The 18,135-nt window shown below is 41.4% G+C and overlaps 1 protein-coding gene across 1 annotated transcript in view; it reads right to left on the bottom strand.

The window, feature by feature from the left end:
- The window catches only part of PIK3R4 (phosphoinositide-3-kinase regulatory subunit 4), a 30,425-nt gene extending 18,701 nt beyond the window's left edge, over nucleotides 1-11,724 (bottom strand). The window contains exons 1-8 of the mRNA XM_063124567.1: nucleotides 11,643-11,724; nucleotides 7,818-8,580; nucleotides 5,306-5,439; nucleotides 4,566-5,148; nucleotides 3,167-3,301; nucleotides 2,050-2,271; nucleotides 1,274-1,447; nucleotides 318-463 (exon numbers count right to left, since the gene is read on the bottom strand). Coding sequence (XP_062980637.1) covers nucleotides 318-463; nucleotides 1,274-1,447; nucleotides 2,050-2,271; nucleotides 3,167-3,301; nucleotides 4,566-5,148; nucleotides 5,306-5,439; nucleotides 7,818-8,547 — 2,124 coding nt within the window. The 5' untranslated portion in view covers nucleotides 8,548-8,580; nucleotides 11,643-11,724. The remainder of the gene's footprint in view (nucleotides 1-317; nucleotides 464-1,273; nucleotides 1,448-2,049; nucleotides 2,272-3,166; nucleotides 3,302-4,565; nucleotides 5,149-5,305; nucleotides 5,440-7,817; nucleotides 8,581-11,642) is intronic.
- Between the last annotated feature and the right edge of the window lie 6,411 nt (nucleotides 11,725-18,135).

Raw genomic sequence — 18,135 nt, 5'->3', positions numbered from 1 at the left:
TAAGGCTCTTTGCATACTGCAATTTATTTATTTATTTATTTATTTATTTATTGCATTTATATACCACCCCATAGCTGAAGCTCTCTGGGAAGTTTACAAAAGTTTTAAACAGTACACATTAAAACAAATATACAAAGTTTAAAAACATAATAAGCATAAAAACACAGTATCCTTATAAAAACAGCTATTCTGGGGTCCGTTAAAAACAAACAAACTCAAACTGCTGTTAAATGCCTGGGAGAAGAGAAAGGTCTTAACCTGGCATCAAAAAGATAACAATTCTAAAGGAGTGAATACACATGCAGTTGATTCATTACCTGTATTATTGGCTGGGTGATAAAAGGGTGCAGATAAGGCATGAGTTTGCAATAAACATCAGCAATATTCAAATGCTGTGCTACAACAGTTATAAATCCTACTGCTCCATAACATATCCAGAGATTAGGATGGCACAGAAATGGTGCTGTGGGAGAAACCAGATTTTAATAGATATGGTGCAAACAATTCAAAAGATAGGACAGATGCAATCTCTCTCTCAATCTCTCTCACTCACACACACACACCAATTTCAGACCAAAGTCCAAATGCATTCCAACATAAAAGAATGAAATTTTATCTAGAATCCCTTTATGTCACGATCTTGCTTTATGGCAGAGTATTACACTGGACATTTGGTCCATTCTAATCCGCATTTCTATTGCTTTTACTCTAAACTGCTTTCCCAACTAGGTGCTCTCCAGATATTTTGGATTACAGTTCCCAGCATTCCCAGCCAGCTGCAGTCCAACACATTTGGGGGGCACCACATTGGGGAACACTGTCCATAACTGCTGCAAACCACCCTTGCAAATATATATTGGAAAGGCAGTCAGTGACTCCCATGTATATAGGAACTTTCTCCAGAAGGAGAGAGAGAAAGTTCCACCAACAGTCAGCTGGTGTTGCTCAAACTGTGAAGCCCACTATGTTTTTCTGGCTGCTCCTATTGCTAGAAGCTCAGATAGCAGTTTGGCTTCCTTATTGTTTCTTTACGGCTTTCTAAGGCCACAATCATAAACACAGTTATTTTGAAATAAGCCCTATTACTTCTAAACAAACATGCATAAAATAGGAACAGTTCCATAAGTGCTCCATTAATGGACACAAATCGACAACTGATTCAAGCTATTTTGATTATGATCTAGTCACATGCTGGATAACTGTACAGGCAGTGAACCATATGTCAAACCAAGGTTGTTACAGTGGAAAATTGCTTCCAGGAAGGCTGGCTTACCAATATCACAGGCAAATTCATATATATGTGGCTTCTGCAGAAGCCCTAATTGGCACATACAGGTAAGGGCATTGAGGGCCTTATATATGACGAATTCTTCAGCATCACTGAGCCCCTGCTGGAGCAGAGGCTTTAAGATTGAGGAGCTTTGCCAGCCAACATAAGCAGCAACACCTAAAATCCAGGCAGAATAAAAACACATATTACTATTCCTAAAAGCTAAATCAACCCAAGAAGAAAAGTCAACATAAAGAAAGGGTTAAAAAGTGGAAACAGGGCGGGGGGGACGGGACCTCATAATAAATAGGGCTTAATTTGAGCTATGGATCACACCCAGCACCAGTGTTGGTGCAACAGCAGGGCTCATTCTACATAGATAACCCATAATTAAGTTTCGGAATTCATCACTAAGGGATATTGATTCCATTTGCAGATTATAATAACCCAGTTTTGTGTTTTTTTAAATCAAAGTTTTTGAAAATGTGGCAGTGTGCTAGTAGTACATGTTGCCTGATCTCTCTTGTTGCAAGTGGGAGCAGCTCAACCACCCATAGACCATACATCTGTGGTTTGTTAAGAGCTATGTGCAAACCTGGAACTCTGGCTTGTCTCTCCCTTGACAAGCCAGAGATATAACTCAACAACAAACTGTGGATATATTTCTTTGCTTTGTTGTTGGAGAGGCAATCCCTTAAACCCCTTTAATTTCTCAATTAAAATCAAAGAAATCCTCATTTAGTTCAATGAAAAGATGTTCTTTGTTACTAAGCACATACCCACTATGCTGTCAAAAAAAGCTCCCCGTAGATGCCAATCATTCTTATCATTAAGAAAGGTGATCATATGGGACAGCAGAACATCATTGGCTTTTTGACGTCCAAAGAAGACACAAAGGCGAGTGATTCCATTTTCCATCAAGGTCTGTTTCACAATGTTTTCTGGATCGCTCAACAAAGTAACAACTTTCTGCTGGACCATTTCATGCAAGGCCTGAAGTTCTGCAAGAGTACCACATAAACAGAGTTAAGGAAAACCTGAGTGTGCATGTGCACGCCTGTGAAAAGTGCTTCACATTACATAGATTTGCACTCAGTAATCTTCTGTTTGTCTTTATTTTTGAATTCTGTAACATATATATATAATTAATTTTCACCAGTTAGCCATGGTTGCCAAATTGTGGCATGGGTACCACTAGTGGCAGATGCAATTAGGGATGTCACAGGAGTCCAACTGGCTCAAGGGTTGGTGATTTCTTGTCGGCTCTGCCCCCAGTCTGGAGTCCACAGACCCCCACACTTGCCCAATTCGACACACACTGACTCGGACAAGTGTGGTGGTCCCTGCTGGAGTACCAAGTTGCAAAATGGTGGCTCAGCCTTTTCTATAAAGAGCCATTTTGCACAAATGATGGTCGTAAGGGGTCCATTTATGTAAAACTACAGACGTAAATGGTCCAGGCTGGTTCACATATAATGACAGCCCATCAATTTAACAACCTATGGGTTGTCATGCATATGAGAGAGAGAGAGAGAGAGAGAGAGAGAGAGAGAGAGAGAGAGAGAGAGAGAGAGAGAGAGAGAGAGAGAAGCGCACTGCCTCTTACATGCCTGCCACTTCTGCTTTTATTTTACAACCCATGATTGGCACTTTGGTAGGTTGTTGAGGGTGACGTCTGAACCCAGACTGATGGGTTATTTAGGGGGTAAAAAAAATCCAGTGGTTAACCCATGGTTTATTGTTGGGTTAGCTGCTGGGTTGTTTAAATAAAAAAACTCACAATCCAATCCTATGTATGCTTATTTGGAAATAAGTGGCATTATATTCAAGGCGGCTTACTCCTAAATAAGTGTGCATATAAACCTGTTTAAAATAAAGACGTGTGAGGTAAATCACCAGTGTCATAGTTTTCACTAGGGTGTGTTGCATCATCTGCTTCTTCACTGTTTGGTTCATTTTCCATGTTCAGGTTTTTCAACTGGACTAATTCCAAGAATCTCAGAGCAGTTTCAGCCAACAGTGCTATGTTCTCTGAAAAGATTTAAAAAATAATAATCCATTTGCCTTGAAAACTAACTTAAAGCCATAAGCCCTGACAATAGTTAACCACACTGAATACATGTTTAAAATGTGAACTGTCACAGAATAAATGCATGCTTAATCATAGCTACAGAAAGCCAAGCCAAAGTCTGGCAGCTCTCCCAGGCTTGAACTTGATAGAATTGCTTCCCTTAGAAATGTACCAGTTTTAGGGGAGTCACCAAGAATGCCCTCTTTACATGTCTGCGCAATATGGAGTTTGTTGCCACCATCATGTCCTGTTTGTGAGTTTTGAGGGGCACTTGGCTGACCACTAGCAGAAACAGAATACTGGACTAGATACATTTTCTTCAGATCCAGCAAAGTAATTATCATTCTTTCATTCTTATGTCATAAACATGTAGAACAGGCACACTCATGCTGTTGTTTTAAAGAGATAAATGGGACAGTGTGTTCTTGTTGTGGAAATTATGGCCAAATTACTGATTTTTTTAAAAAAAATCCCAAATTCTAACACAAGGAAAATCAAATTCAACACCTGATGAAAATTTGCATACATTAGCATAGCCTTCCCCACCTGCTGTCTTTCACATGTTTTGGACTTCAACTCCCATCAGCCTTAACAAGCATGGTCAGGAATCCTGGGAGTTCCAATCAGAACATCTGGAAAGCACCAGGTTGGAGAAGACTAAGGGCATGTCTACACCTAAAGGTGTAGTGGGAGGGAGGGGGAGGATCACGGACTTATCTGCTTCTGTGATCCTCCCTCAGCATCTGTAAGTCTGCGTGACATCTCAGAAGGGCAGAGAGATGTCTTCACCCCTTTTTTTAAGAGGAGCCACACACAGCAATTTTTTTTTAAAAAAAAAACCCTGCCAAACTCCTCATCCAACCCTCCCCACCATCCCAGGTATGGCAAAATTTCTGCCACCCCACCCCCATGGGCACGGAACCACCCCGCACAGCTCCGTGTCCATTTGAGCACCTGGGAGGCCACGCCACACCAGCTGCGATCCTCGGGGTTGTCCTGGGACCACAGGAAAACCGGAAAATCCCGTTTCAATTATCCCGGAGAAAGTCTGTGGTCATCCCCAGTTGACCCTGGGATCCCCTGTGCACCATTTGGACACACAGGGACAACCCCGGGATAAATGAATCATGCAGACATGCCCCAAGTGTCATCTTTAATCCAGCTATATGATTTTTGAAAAGAAATACAACTGACATTCAAGTAATTTCCCCCTCCTCTTCTTACCAGCATAAGCCAGTCGGACAATAGTGGCTTCATCTTGGGCCAAGTGTGCAATTCCTGGCAAGATGTACTCTGGGTAGATATTTATATCATTACGTGGAACTTCTTTGACAAGAGCAAGAACTTTAGTGAGTGTCCTAACAGCTTCTGCCCTCACCCTGGGCACAGAGTCATTGCTGAAATGCAAGAGATAAGGTGTGATACGATCCAGCAGGATTTCCACGCTTAACCTGGGCGCCAAATGGAGAATCAGCTCCAAGGCAGCCAGCTTAGAATCACAATATTTGAGAGTCTGTAGGCATGAAGTTATCACGGACACCAAAATGACTAGCCCATTTTCCTTCGTCTCTCCTTCTGCTTTTTCTGTCTGGTCGTGTCCGCAGAGATTGTGAATGATATTGTCCAGATCTTTACGTATAACAAGGATCCGCTCATCTGCAGATACAAAAGTTTCCTTGGCAAACTGCGCCATGTAAGGCTGGAGAAAAGTGTAAAATATTTCAGGAAATGCATTGTTACGTTGTTGTTTCAAGTAGTCTTCAGCTGCCAAACGTTTTTCTGGCTCACATTGGATCATTTGAGTAACCTAAAGACAGAAGAGGGCAAAAAGATCAGAGCAAAGGGGAAGAAGAGTGGAGAAAGGGTAATGTTTACTGTTAAGTAATGTTTAGTGTTAAGTAATGTTTACTGTTAAGTGGGTATGGAAAATACCACAAGCCTCTGTAAAGAGAGTAGTTATTTACCAGTTCTCTGATACTGCGGTCTTCAATTTTATTCAAGACTTGTTCAGGGGCAAAGAGGCCATTTCTATAAGCCAAAAGTTGTGATAAGTCAAACAGAGGTACACCTTCTGTAAAGAGCTCAGCTATTACACAGCCTGGAAAATACAAAATTATGAATTAGGTATCTCTTGTCTTGCCTACTCTTAACTAAAATCAGTTGCATCTCACAACTACTAAGTGAACTGAAAGCCTTGCCTTTGCAGCACAAAGCATTCTGTCTTATGAAAGGTTGTTCTCCACTCCTCATTCCCATCTGTAGAAGTTTAGATATACCTTGTTTTTTAATTCCCTGCCTACATAAGGCTCCTCCTCCATATCTAAGAGCCAAGCAGAAGAACCATGTGCTGCAGCTTGTGCTAGATTGTGCCACTTTAGACTGCTGGTGGGAATATTGCATGTTTGAATGTTCCTAATATGAAAAAAAACCCACCCATTTTGCATAAAGAAAACCAGCATGTCACAGAGATGGCTAGACAAGAAGCTCTCTGTCACATACTACTTTTAACATGCAGTATTTGTTAAATATGAGTAAGCATTCAAACATATGATTACCCCCTCCAACTGCAGTGGTTCATTGCATCACATCAATATCCTGGTCATGTGAGTCTAGCTCTTCGGCTGTCACCTTCTGACAGGCATTGCATTCCTTTGAAAGCTCCAACACTTGAGAAGAAGAGAGATCATCTTTCCCCACCTCCAGCTTCAAGTCCTCAGTGACCCAGTTACCAATGTAGAACCATAATCCGCCACCCAAAAGCTGGCAAAGATAAGGTCAGGAGGCTGATGAAGACTTCAGTTTGAAATGCAGCACAGGAGTATACTTTTCTTTAATGCTGCATATATATATATATATATATAGAAACCTCTTCCAATGGGGGAAAGGAGCATCAATCATATTTTCCCTCTGGTGTCCAAAGGACCTCAAGAAACCATCATACATATATGAAATACATACAAGAAATGCAATCCAGGAGTCAGAGATACACATTACACACACACACACACACGAGAGAGAGAGAGAGAGAGAGAGAGAGAGTCATCCTCCGCTGATAACATTGAAATGAACCCACATCACTCTCTGCCAGCTGGAGGAAATTGTGCCACCAATATATTGTATCAGGAAAGGTAGCAGTTAAATATGTTGCTCTTCTAAAGATGCGCCTGGAAAGTCTGTTTCTTCATGCTTCAATTAGCCATTGGATTTCTCAACTAAACCAGTCCATTTTGTTGCCTAAAGAAGCAACTAAAGATTGCCCGATAACCAACATGATGATGCCCACATGATCTACGCGAAACCCAGTTTAAGCAACAAACTTGCAAACAGATCCACACAGACAGAATCCCAGAAGTGCCATGGTCTACTCACTTGAGTATGGTGTCTAACCTCTAATCAGATGAAAAATAAAACTGTAAGAAAATATTTACTCCCCCTCTCCCAACAAAAAAAAAAAATCATTGTGGATCATGATTATTACATGCTAGCAAGACATCTTATCATTTTACTCTTTATGTATGTAGGGATGGCTCACATGACCAAAATGCCCAGTATGGTTTGTGAACCAAATGTACAGGAGACACCACTGGAAGACCAGGATGCAATTGGAACCAGAATTCTGAAACCAGCTCTCAGATGAACAGAAAATAAAGAGATGCCACTCTTATTCAGTGTACTTCACAAGTCTAGACTAAGAGAATAACTCTCCTGGGACAGACCCATTTTAGAATGCAGATGTGAGAATGGCATGTTCAATTGCTCTGAGTAAAAAAATATGCTTGCATGTGGACTACTAGTAAATGTAGGAGAAGACAAAGCTAGAGGTCTTCATCCTTACTTGCTAGTTTTCTATGTGCAAGGATATGTTTTAAAACACACAGAGGACCTTATAAAGGCACAATTCTTCCATGTACATTCTGAAGAGGTACAATCACAGAGAGATGTTTTATATGTTATACCTTAAAGTATAATTTGACTGAACAACCAAATCCAGGGCTTCAATGTTTCAAAGACCTCTTGGGCCAGCTAGACATTATACCTGTTAAATCATAGGGTGACATTAGGATTCAGATGTGATGGTTTTCCTCAAGGTAGATGATGAAAATTACCATAAAAGCTATTAAGGTTGCAATCCTATGCATGATTAGATAGACAAAACTTCCTACAACCCACACCATGGCTGGCTGGGGAATGCTGGGAGTTGTAGGACATTTTTTCCATCTAACATGCATAGGATTGTGCCCTAACTCACTCTGGAGTGAACTTGCATAGTTTCACTATAGATCTCATACATATGTTGAAGAAAGCTCATTGGTGATTTTAGTGGATCCCAAGATTCCACAAAACATCGCCCCCACCACTACCACCACTTCTTCCCAAGAAATCAGAGTCTGATACTTTTCAACACTAATTTTCAGAAGTTGAAATATTTGCTACTCTTTCCTCATGCGTGGCGTTTACTTCATTGCTTCAAAGTACCTGCAGAAAAGATGTCCATTGCACGTTTCAGTTCCCCCCTGCTCCGTTGATTACTGTTGGCCAAGTCTACCAGGGGAGTAGAAGGATCTCTCATGTTCTCCAGTTCTGTAGCAAACATGCTGCCATCAACGAAGCGCTCTGGAGCAATGTAACATGTCCTCCTCCGAGATGTATCAAAGAAATAATTGAAATCTGCAGGGTTGTCTTCAGGAAGGTAGGTTGGTTTGAAACTTGCAAAATCTGTTAGAAGGACCCAGTTCCAGCTGGTCACCATGACGTTTTCTGTTTTGATGTCCCCATGACGGACCCCAGATCTGTGTGCTTGGTCTACCGCAGTCAAGATCTGGAAGGCTATCCACCTCTTCTCAATGTTGTTTAGGAATGGCCGAGTACTAATACGATCATAGAGATTATCTCGAACATACTGCCTAAAAAGCATGGCTGCTTTTTCGGTCAGTGTAGTCTTCTGAAAGGGAAGACAGTTTTGTGCAGAATGCAGCCTTATTTTCAGCTCCTCCAGCTCCTGCTTGTAACTAGTTAATGGTAAAGTTGGATCTTGAATGGCAAACACCTTAACAACCACCAGACCTTCCCTGTGCTTGGCTCGGGCAACTTTAAAAAACCGAGTACTGCCCAGGCTTTTATCATACTCAAAGTCATGAATGTCTGAGAAATAGCTGTCAACCGAAAGGATCTGAGAAGGGGCAATACCAGCCAACTGGTTCCCCATGGCAGCACCTTAACTTCTACGTCACAACTCCACCTAAAAGAGAAAAGAGTTATTTGTTCATCTTGAGTGCGTTGTTCCTCTCAAAATATCTACGTGTAGCTACTTACAAATGACACACAATACAGCGTTTCTTTTTGAAACACACATTACTATCGTAAGTGGCTGCATTTTTAATACTTCATAAAGAATTTCTTTGTTGTTTTATTAATGCTACTGAACTGAGCCCATGTTTGTAATGTGGTTTTAAATATTAATTTAAAAGTGTAGCACAGGGGTGGGGGTGTTTTACCCTAAGAAAAGTCAGTATAAACCTTGTAGCCAAATCCTGCACACAAAGTCTGCTTTGCTTAAACTTCATGGCCATTATATTAGGCTCAAGCACCTTAACTGCTGCTTCATGAATCTATAAGCAGGTTACAAATCTATGATCGTGATAGATTTCTTAAACTGGGCTTTTATCCTTAAGAAAGAAGTTGATATAAACATATTATGCATTTACTTATCCAAGTATAGCTTGCCCTTCCAATGTAGACACAATACTCAGACCAACTTGCAACAGATTAAAAACAACTACAATAGCGGAGGGGCTGTTTTATAGGCATTCACATTTCTATATTTCTCTTGCCAAAAAACCCCACCATAAAATAAAAGAGCGATAGTTACTCCATACGTTGTAATGGTTCCCTGTACTAATTAGAATAATTTGAATTATAAAATGTATTATCTCTAATAACTAAGCAGCCCGAATACCACTAATTCTGCTGGCTCCTTCAAAAAATTACCATCCTTGATACTGAGAATTTCTCTCTTCCTACAAAATTCCACAATCGCTCTAAAAATTTCATTTTCATTTGTGCAGTCCAACTAACATCAGTCGGACTATGTGCCAAAGATGTGTTAGCAAAGTCAAAGCAGCCAAAATACCACTAGCATTATAAGCCAAAAGGAAGGATGGCCATCTGTATAATGGTTGCCTAGAACCATCTTTCAGCTAAGGAAGTGCCTCCACCATTTTTAGAATGCCAAATATTTGTACAAATTCTACTAGTTTTCAAAGGTTCTCCCAGGCCTCATCTACACCAAGCAGGATATAGCACTATGAAAGCAGTATATGGAATGTGTCAATGGGCCCCAACAATTGTCAGTGCACTTCAATACCACTATAAAGGCATAGTGTGGCTCCTACCTTTTATATACCACTTTCATAGTGGAATATCCTGCTTGGTGTAAATGAGGCTCCCGATGATGGGCCACAAAACAAGGCGTGTGAGGCCACAATAGGCCATGGATCTGCTGTCCTTCAAGGAAGCCCCGGGATTACCCACGGAGGTGGTATCACTAATTACACATTACCTTGGGAACAATGAGTGTGGGTGGGTGTGGGGAGCAATTAAAAACACAAACCACTTGCCAAAGAGGGGAAGAAAGGTCAGGCCTGCCCACACACAATTCCTGCCATAAGACAACAGGGCTTTTGAAATGGTAGACAATCCACCACTTTCCCAACCACATTTAGGATTGCATTCTTAGTTAATTGACATAAAGTCCCATTGGTTTTAATGGGAATGTCAGTCATGACTAACTTGTCCCATTGGTTTTAATGGGACCTAAGTTCAGCTAATTTAATCTGAATCCAACTCAAAGTACTTTTTAAGACTGCTTCTCATGTTACAAAACTAGTGGGCACACTAACCCAGAGTGATACACATTCTTTTTATTACATGTGCACACATTTTGTTTATGCACTGTAAGGGATCCAGTACCAACTGCATTGGTATGTACACACATTTTTTTAAATGACATGTAGGACTAACCTATTATGGGTTATACTGCAGGTGACCCATATTCAAGTATGCACTTTTTGGTTTTGAACATCCTTCTGCATGGGGATGCATTCATGGTGACTTACACATTACAAATTGTCATGTAACTGTCATGAGGGAGTGGGGAAGCCTACTATTTGGCTAGAGAACAAATTCCATCTCCACCACATATATTGATCCAAAACCGCAATCCTATGCAAGTTTAGAAAGACAAACATCCTACAATTCCCAGCATTCCCCAGCCAGCAACATTGGCTGGAGAACACTGGGAGTTGTAGGACTTTAGTGCATAAATCATGCCCTAAGGGCTCTGTACTTTAGAAATCCAAGTTTAAAATACATACAATAAGGGTTGTGCTGAGGGAGAGGTAAAAAGCTCCTTTTTAGTAGAATAACAAGCAACAGAACAATAAATATTTCAAAGGTTGATGGCAGATGTCTTTCTTCAAACTGCATTAATCAAGGATTCTGAAATAATAGTATTTCTTCAGAAATTCTATTTCACAAAGCAATATACCTAAAACACTGCATGCCTTTCCCCTATCATGATGGTCTTGGCTAAGTTCTACCACGCCAAATTCCCACAAAACTTGCACCCTTCTCATCCTTTCTTTCCAGGACTTATTACCTAGACATGGCCACACGCACATTCTACAGCAGGGTTTCTCTGCCTTGAACGATTGTGCTTCAGGCTGAAATCCAACTAGTAAAGCCAATAGCACCATCTTGTTGAGAAAGAAATTGAACTAATGTACTCTACTTGGCACTGTTAAAGGCACAGGAGCCCTACATGGGGAGGGGGGAATGTGGAAGTAGGCAGGCAGTTGTTCGTCTGTCCCTTTCTCCCTCCCTCTGCCTAACGTATTTCCTCCTTTGCTGGGTCATATCAAAATCTGGGGCTTGGGCAGAACATGGCATCAATTGGGGTAGGACTTCATGAAGTGTCCTCAGAAAATGGAACGCTGCCTGGAGCTGCGAGGTTCCTCTGGCGAAAGGGACATAGAATCATAGAATAGTGGAATTGGAAGGGGCCTACAAGGCCATCGAGTCCACCCCCTTTGCTCAGTGCAGGCATCTACCTTAAAGCACCCCAGCGAAGGAGAACGGGACGCCCTAAATGCGGGACGCCGTCCTCAGTTTCCCAATTCATAAACACGCCTGGACGAGCCCGCCTCCTCTCGACCGGTGTGACCAGAGCGGAGGCGAGCGCGCAAGTCTCCCCGCCCGCGTCCTTCCACCCCTGCCACGCGCGGCCTCCCCTGCGTGACTCACCACGACCTGGCTCTCCTCCTGGGCTGAGCTAGAAGCAGTCCAGCCTGGGGAAACCAGGGCCGGGATTGCCCCCGGAGCCTGGGCTGCTCTGTAACACGGAACCGGTAAGCAGTACACAAGAGGAAGGAGGCGGTGTTGTGAGCTCATATCCTGGCGCGGAGGAGGAGGAGGAAAGCAGCCCGGGAGGGACGGAGGCCGGCTGGCCGGCCAGGCGGGGTGGGAGTCAGTCAGTCTGCGAGCTCCGTCCCCGCCTCTCGGAGCTGCTTGGTTAGGAAGTGCACCGAAGAGGCTTTCCAGGAGCAGCCGGCGGCGGGAGGCAGCTCACAAGGAGGCTTCTGATAGAGAAGACAGGGAAAATCTAATTATTATTTTTAAAGTAAAAGAAAAAGGATTGGGGGTCGGAGTGACTAGCCGCTGCATCTTGGCTGCTGTCCCAAATTTGCTCCTATATACACACACACGTTAAGTTTATTTTATTTATGTATTTTATTCTATTATCGCCCAAGAGCCAAAGTCCTTTAGGCGGTTGGCAACCATTAAAACCATAAAATACAACGTAGGGTACAATATAAACGACGGTATAAAATAAAAGTAAAAACCAAAATAAAACCTACCAGTGATACAAAGATTTAAAATACAAGAGGAAATGAATGACTAAAATGTTTACATCCCACTTTTCCTTCAAGGAGCTCGAGATTACACCCCACCCCATTTTATACTCACAACAACCCTGAGAGGTAGGTCAAACTGAGAGGGTGTGACTGGGCTGTGAGCACCAGCAATTTGGGATCTCCCTGGTCTAAGGCCCCACTATTCTATGCTACACTGAGACTCTCATTACTACTGTTTCTTTATGTATCTAATCACCTGGATGATTCCCAATGCTAGCTTCTTTTGGAAGAAACTAAACCTGGCCACATCATGATGCTCCCTAATGCTGTACCTGTAGTTCTTCCCCTACTTGAGGCATCACCTTAAACAAGAGGTAGTCACACTTATAAATTGCCTCTGGGAAAAGCAGACCAGAATGACTGGACAACAAACAGTCCTCATCAGACTCATGACTAGATTGACAGCCTCTGAGCTAAACCAGACTTTCGGAGACCAGAGTGTGATGAAACAGTCAACAGAAGTAAAAGCACATTGTTTTAATATTGGCCACAAGATGGCTCTATTTTCCTAAAATGGTAAAGGCACCTACATTTAGCCTGTATAATAAGTGCCTGTCCCATGAGGTGTTGCTTTGTTAAATGGCACTATGCAGAAATTCTTATCAAAGTATTTTGGGCAAGTCATTAATTCATTTCATTTATTTCTTTTCTATAGCACAAAGCGCCAAAACTCTCTGGGAGGTTCACAAAAAATGTCAACCCAAAATTATAACAATACAAAAATAATGTAAAATACTTAATGTACAATTTTTAAAAAACATTTTAAACCACTAAAAATAAGATACTGGGACCTGATAAGATAAGTGACATTAAAGACCCCATCATATGCCATGAAATGCCTGGGGGTAGAGGAAAGGCTTAACCCAGTGCTGAAAAGACAACAAAGTTGGCAGCAGGGAGAGCATTCTGCAATTGGGAGGCTACCACCGAGAAGGCCTTTTCTCTTGTCATCCTCTGAGCATCCTTCAGGACCTCAGATGTGTCCAGGTAGGTTCATATCAGGAGAGACACTCTGTTTGGTGTTGCAGTCCTGAGCTGTATAAGGCTTTATAGGTTGAAACCAGTACCTTGAATTGGGCTCAGAAACATATAGGCAGTCAGTGTAAACAGGCCAGAATAGATATCCTATGTTCAGAACATTTGGTTCCTGCTATTGATCTAGCTAAAATTAGGACAAATATCTGAAAAGATAGTGATTTGTATAATACAAATTTCAACAGTGCTATAAATGGGTGGCAGAGCATGCTTAATTTGCCTGTATAGGTCCTTCAATTACCTAAAGGAAACATAATATTTGTTGTTAGCATCTAACCAAAATGCAATTATGTAAACTGCCAATGAAATTTTTATTTATTTTTATTTATTTTATTTATTACATTTTTATACCGCCCAATAGCCGAAGCTCTCTGGGCGGTTCACAAAAAATTAAAACCATGAAGAGCATAATAAAACAACCCACAATAAGTTTTCATACACACAAAAAGTCATGATTCAATTACAACCGTTTCCCGTTGTTTCTACATTGCTATAGATTCCTGGTTTGTCAAAGAGAACTTGGATAGTGCTAATTGTTTCCATACTAACCCTTTTATCTGGATTTGGCCATTGTTTGTTCAGTTTTTTCCAAGAAGCTAGATAACATCAGAGTTGCATTCTATTGTTTTTCATATTGTCCTACCATCTTTTTATAACAATATCTACACATACATAGTTTAATGCTGTTGTATTTTATGGTTTTAAGTCTTGTTTGGCGAACTGCCCAGAGAGCTTCAGCTACTGGGCAGTATAGAAATGTAATAAATAAAGTAAAATAAATAAATAAATAAATAAATAAATGTTAAAGAACAGAGTTGGATCCAGGATTGGTCTTCCATTAATGGAAAGGCTCCCCTCCTGGAAGGTGCTTATGGCTGCCTGATTTTCAGGAATCTACCCTTACTCTACACACTACAGCTCACCCCTCACCTATGTCCCCCAACTCTCTGAGTACCATTTTCAGGAAGCTGGATGGGCAACTGTGGAGAGGAAGGAGTGGGGAAGTCTACTTCCACCAGCCCATTTACATGAAGCTGACTCTGGATCCAATCCCTGGTTTGTGGCAGTTCTTCTGATTTTTCAATAAACTGGCTGCACCAGCTTACCTTTCCTAGCTCTACTGTCATTACATGCCCTGCAGTACATTACTTTTCAACAACTGGAATACGTTTATTTCTCATATTGATTGTTAAACTAATACAGAAGCATTTAAAAAAAATCATTTCCATTTTTTGCTACATGCATACAGGCTGCCTGTAGCATTCTTGCCTGAACCACCCACCATAGCACTGTAAGATCCAGTACCCTCAGGGCACCTTTAAACTGCACCTACTTGTAGTATTGGCTTTGATGCCAGCAGCACTGGCTTCAGTCCAGAGATAGCAGCAGCTGTACAAAATGAACCTACGTTTGGGATTTCAGGAACATATTTTCAGCTGTCTTGCAAACGACATTGGGGGTATCTTAAGATAGCCTGGAGTAGGCCCTCTACTATTTGCTGCCACCCCCACCCCACCCCACCCCAAATAACTGTACCCTTCTCTGATTTTTTTTATATTGCTTAAAATTCCTTCTGTCTAAACATGCATAGGATTTCATCCTTAGGATCTCACTGTAATGCTGCAATGTTAGGTTAGCAATGTATCGGCCATTTGTAACTTTCCTGTGCAGATTGACATTGTGAGATTGTAGCAGGAAAGGCAGTGCTATATTAAATACCATGCTGAACCATTATTTGATTTGAGCTGATTGTGAAAGATCACTGCTTCATCAGCACCAAGGCAGCCTAATGTTAAAAGAACTGTCCTCAAATGAATTTTGTTTCATAGTATTTTAAAACCTAGATACAGATTGGAGCTGCTTTAAACCACAACAAATTGGGGAAAATGTTTGCTAATTGAAGATTGCAATGCCAAAGACACTCTTGACTTTAATGGAGCTTCTGAATAAACAAATTTAGGGTACAATCCTATGCATGTTTAGACAGAAACATGGCTGGCTAAGGAGACTGACTATGATCTGCAGAACAATGTTCTTTTAACAGACTTCCCCAAACTGCTGCCCTCCAGATGTGTTGAACTACAACTCAAAGAATTCCTCAGCCAGCATTCCGGAAGTTGTAGTCCAACACATCTGGAGGGCAGTAGTTAGGGAAGGTTGGTTTAGAGTCATACTTTATTGTGCAATCCTATACATGCCTAAGTGGATACAAGATTGCAACACTACAGCCTGAATGAGTAATTTACCAGAGATGGTTGGGTTTTTTGGGGTCTCACTGAAAAATGGGCCCATGGAAAACTGATCACCACTTTAACTAACTTATTACCTTGGACATCTACATATTTTATTTATTTGTTATATTTAGTTGCTTTATAAAACACAATTATCTTAAGTATCATACAAGAGAAAACAAAAAGAATAAAAATACGACAATTAGCAATAATATCCAAACCCAGCATAAAAGAATAAAACAAATACCAGCACCATTAAAAGTCAACAAATCACTTTATTTATTTATTTATTTATTTATTTATTTGCATTTATATACCGCCCCATAGCCAAAGCTCTTTGGGCGGTTTACATAGATTACAAATTGAACATTTAAAAACTAATATACAAAATTTAAAACAATAAAAAGCATAAAGACAGACTACATACCAACTATTCAGGGGTCAGTTTAAAAACTCAACATATGCTGTTAAATGCCTGGGAGAAGAGAAATGTCTTGACCTGGTGCCGAAAAGCTAACAATGTTGGTGCCAGACGTGCCTCGTCAGGGACATCGTTCCATAGTTTGGGGGCCACCACTGAAAAGGCTCTCTCCCTTGTTGTCATCGTCCGAGCTTCCCTTGGAGTAGGCACTCGGAGGAGGACCTTAGATGTTGAGTGTGTGTGGTGTACATAAAAGAGGTAAAATCAAATCAGTAAAGGTAAAAACTATCATCAACAGAGACTAAGGCCACAGCTAGTCCTAAGGTTTGTCCTGGGATCATCCAGGGTTTGCCCCTGCCTGAGCACTGGATCCCCTGTGTGTCACCTAGATGAACAGGTTTGACCCCTGGACGATCCAGGGATAAACCTTAGGTCTAGCTATGGCCTGAGTATAATTTTCTTAACATAATATGTTGAAAACCTGGGAAAATATCAGCCAGGTGCTGAAACAATGTTAAAGCAGGCACTTGGTGAGCCAATCTCAGGAGAGCATTCCGTAATTGGGGGGGGGGGGGTGTCGCACTGCTAAAAAGGCTCTCTTGTAGCCGTTTTCTGGATTTCAGATTGAGGAGGCTTTTGTAGAAGGGCCTCCTCTGATTATCTTAGGACACAGGTTGGTACATATGGGGAGAGGTGTTCCTTTAAAGTGTTCCTAAAGGCCTCATCACAGTTAGGGGTGATGGTTACTCTTAGTTTGCACTAAGCAGAAATACAGGTTAATTCATTTTGCTCCTGGTCTCTTTAACCTTTGTATTCCTTCCCACACAGAATATTTGCATTCCTTCCCACACAGTCAAATCTCCTCTCCTACTTCATCTTTTCCAGTAATGAATAAAAGAGTGGCAGTCGTGGCTACTGAAGCAAACAAGGAATGACACTCCTGATTTTAAGGAGTGTCTTGAGGTAGATGTTAGGCAAATTGAAAACTGCAGCAGAAAAGCACCACCAGTCTTGTGTTGTTTTCCCAACCAGGAATCTGGGCACGGAGACCAGGAAAGAGTTGTCAGTCTGGATTTTTCTTTACTCTCCCCTGAATCTCAGATAGCACCTGGATTCTCCAGAGCAGAGGTGGGAAACATGTGGCCCTGCAGTTATTGTTGGTTTCCAATCTCCATCAGCCCCAGTCAGCAAGGCAAATGATCCGGGATGTTGGGAGTTATACTCCAACAGCATCTGGAGGGACACACGTTCCCCACTTCTGTGAGAGATATCTGCAACATATAAATAATTACAAAATTAATCCTGAGCATTCAGTTGCATTTTGCCCCTGGCTTGTGGGATAGTATTAAATGTGTTTTGTTTTGGACAGCTAGGGCAGCCATCTCCAACCTGACGCCTTCCAATTGTTCTGGGCTACAATTCCTAGGATTCCCGAGCACTGGCCATGCTGGCTGGGGTTGATGGGAGGTGAAGTCCCAAACATGTAGAAGTTGGGGAAGATTGGACTAGAAGTGGGCCTGCTTTAGCCTGAGGCTTGGCAAACATCCTGAATTTTTCTTGATATGTCTCTCTTACTACATGGAAATTGCAAAGGGCATTTTGCCTCTGCCTTCATGAAACAACACTAAAATTTCCTACAAAGGATACTTACTTAGGAGTAGCCATACTTTAAGTTCACAGATTACAGCCTTTAGTAGAAACCTGTGACTGTCCTTTAGGGGTGCCTCCCTTATGAGAGTAACAAAGGCAGATACAAAGGGAACAGTGTCTTAAGAAGAATAGAAAGTAGATGACTACTGTGACACACCTTTTAAATAGAGCATACCAAATATCATATTTAGCTAAAGTCTCTTGGCTGTCTGTTTCTCAGTTTGTCTATAATAATACATTACACAAGACACTATTTGAATTTCACAGATTTGTGAAACAAATAAATGTCCACCTTGATCAGAATGTCAATTCCATCTTAAAGTGGCTCCCTGTTGCTTTCTGTACCCCAGTAACATCAGTTCTTAAATATGGGAGAATCTGAAGGTGTTTTAATGTCATTTGTGAAAACACTGTTTGTTTCTTATTAGGCCAGAGAATTAAATACTACTTCTGAAGATAGATGCTGCATGCTCAGAGCAATTAGA

The sequence above is a fragment of the Elgaria multicarinata genome, chromosome 1, assembly GCF_023053635.1.
Source record: "Elgaria multicarinata webbii isolate HBS135686 ecotype San Diego chromosome 1, rElgMul1.1.pri, whole genome shotgun sequence".
In the NCBI taxonomy this organism is placed as follows: domain Eukaryota; kingdom Metazoa; phylum Chordata; class Lepidosauria; order Squamata; family Anguidae; genus Elgaria; species Elgaria multicarinata.
The sequence above is the reverse complement of the archived record's forward strand: the minus strand, read 5'-3'. Positions and strand labels throughout refer to the sequence as shown.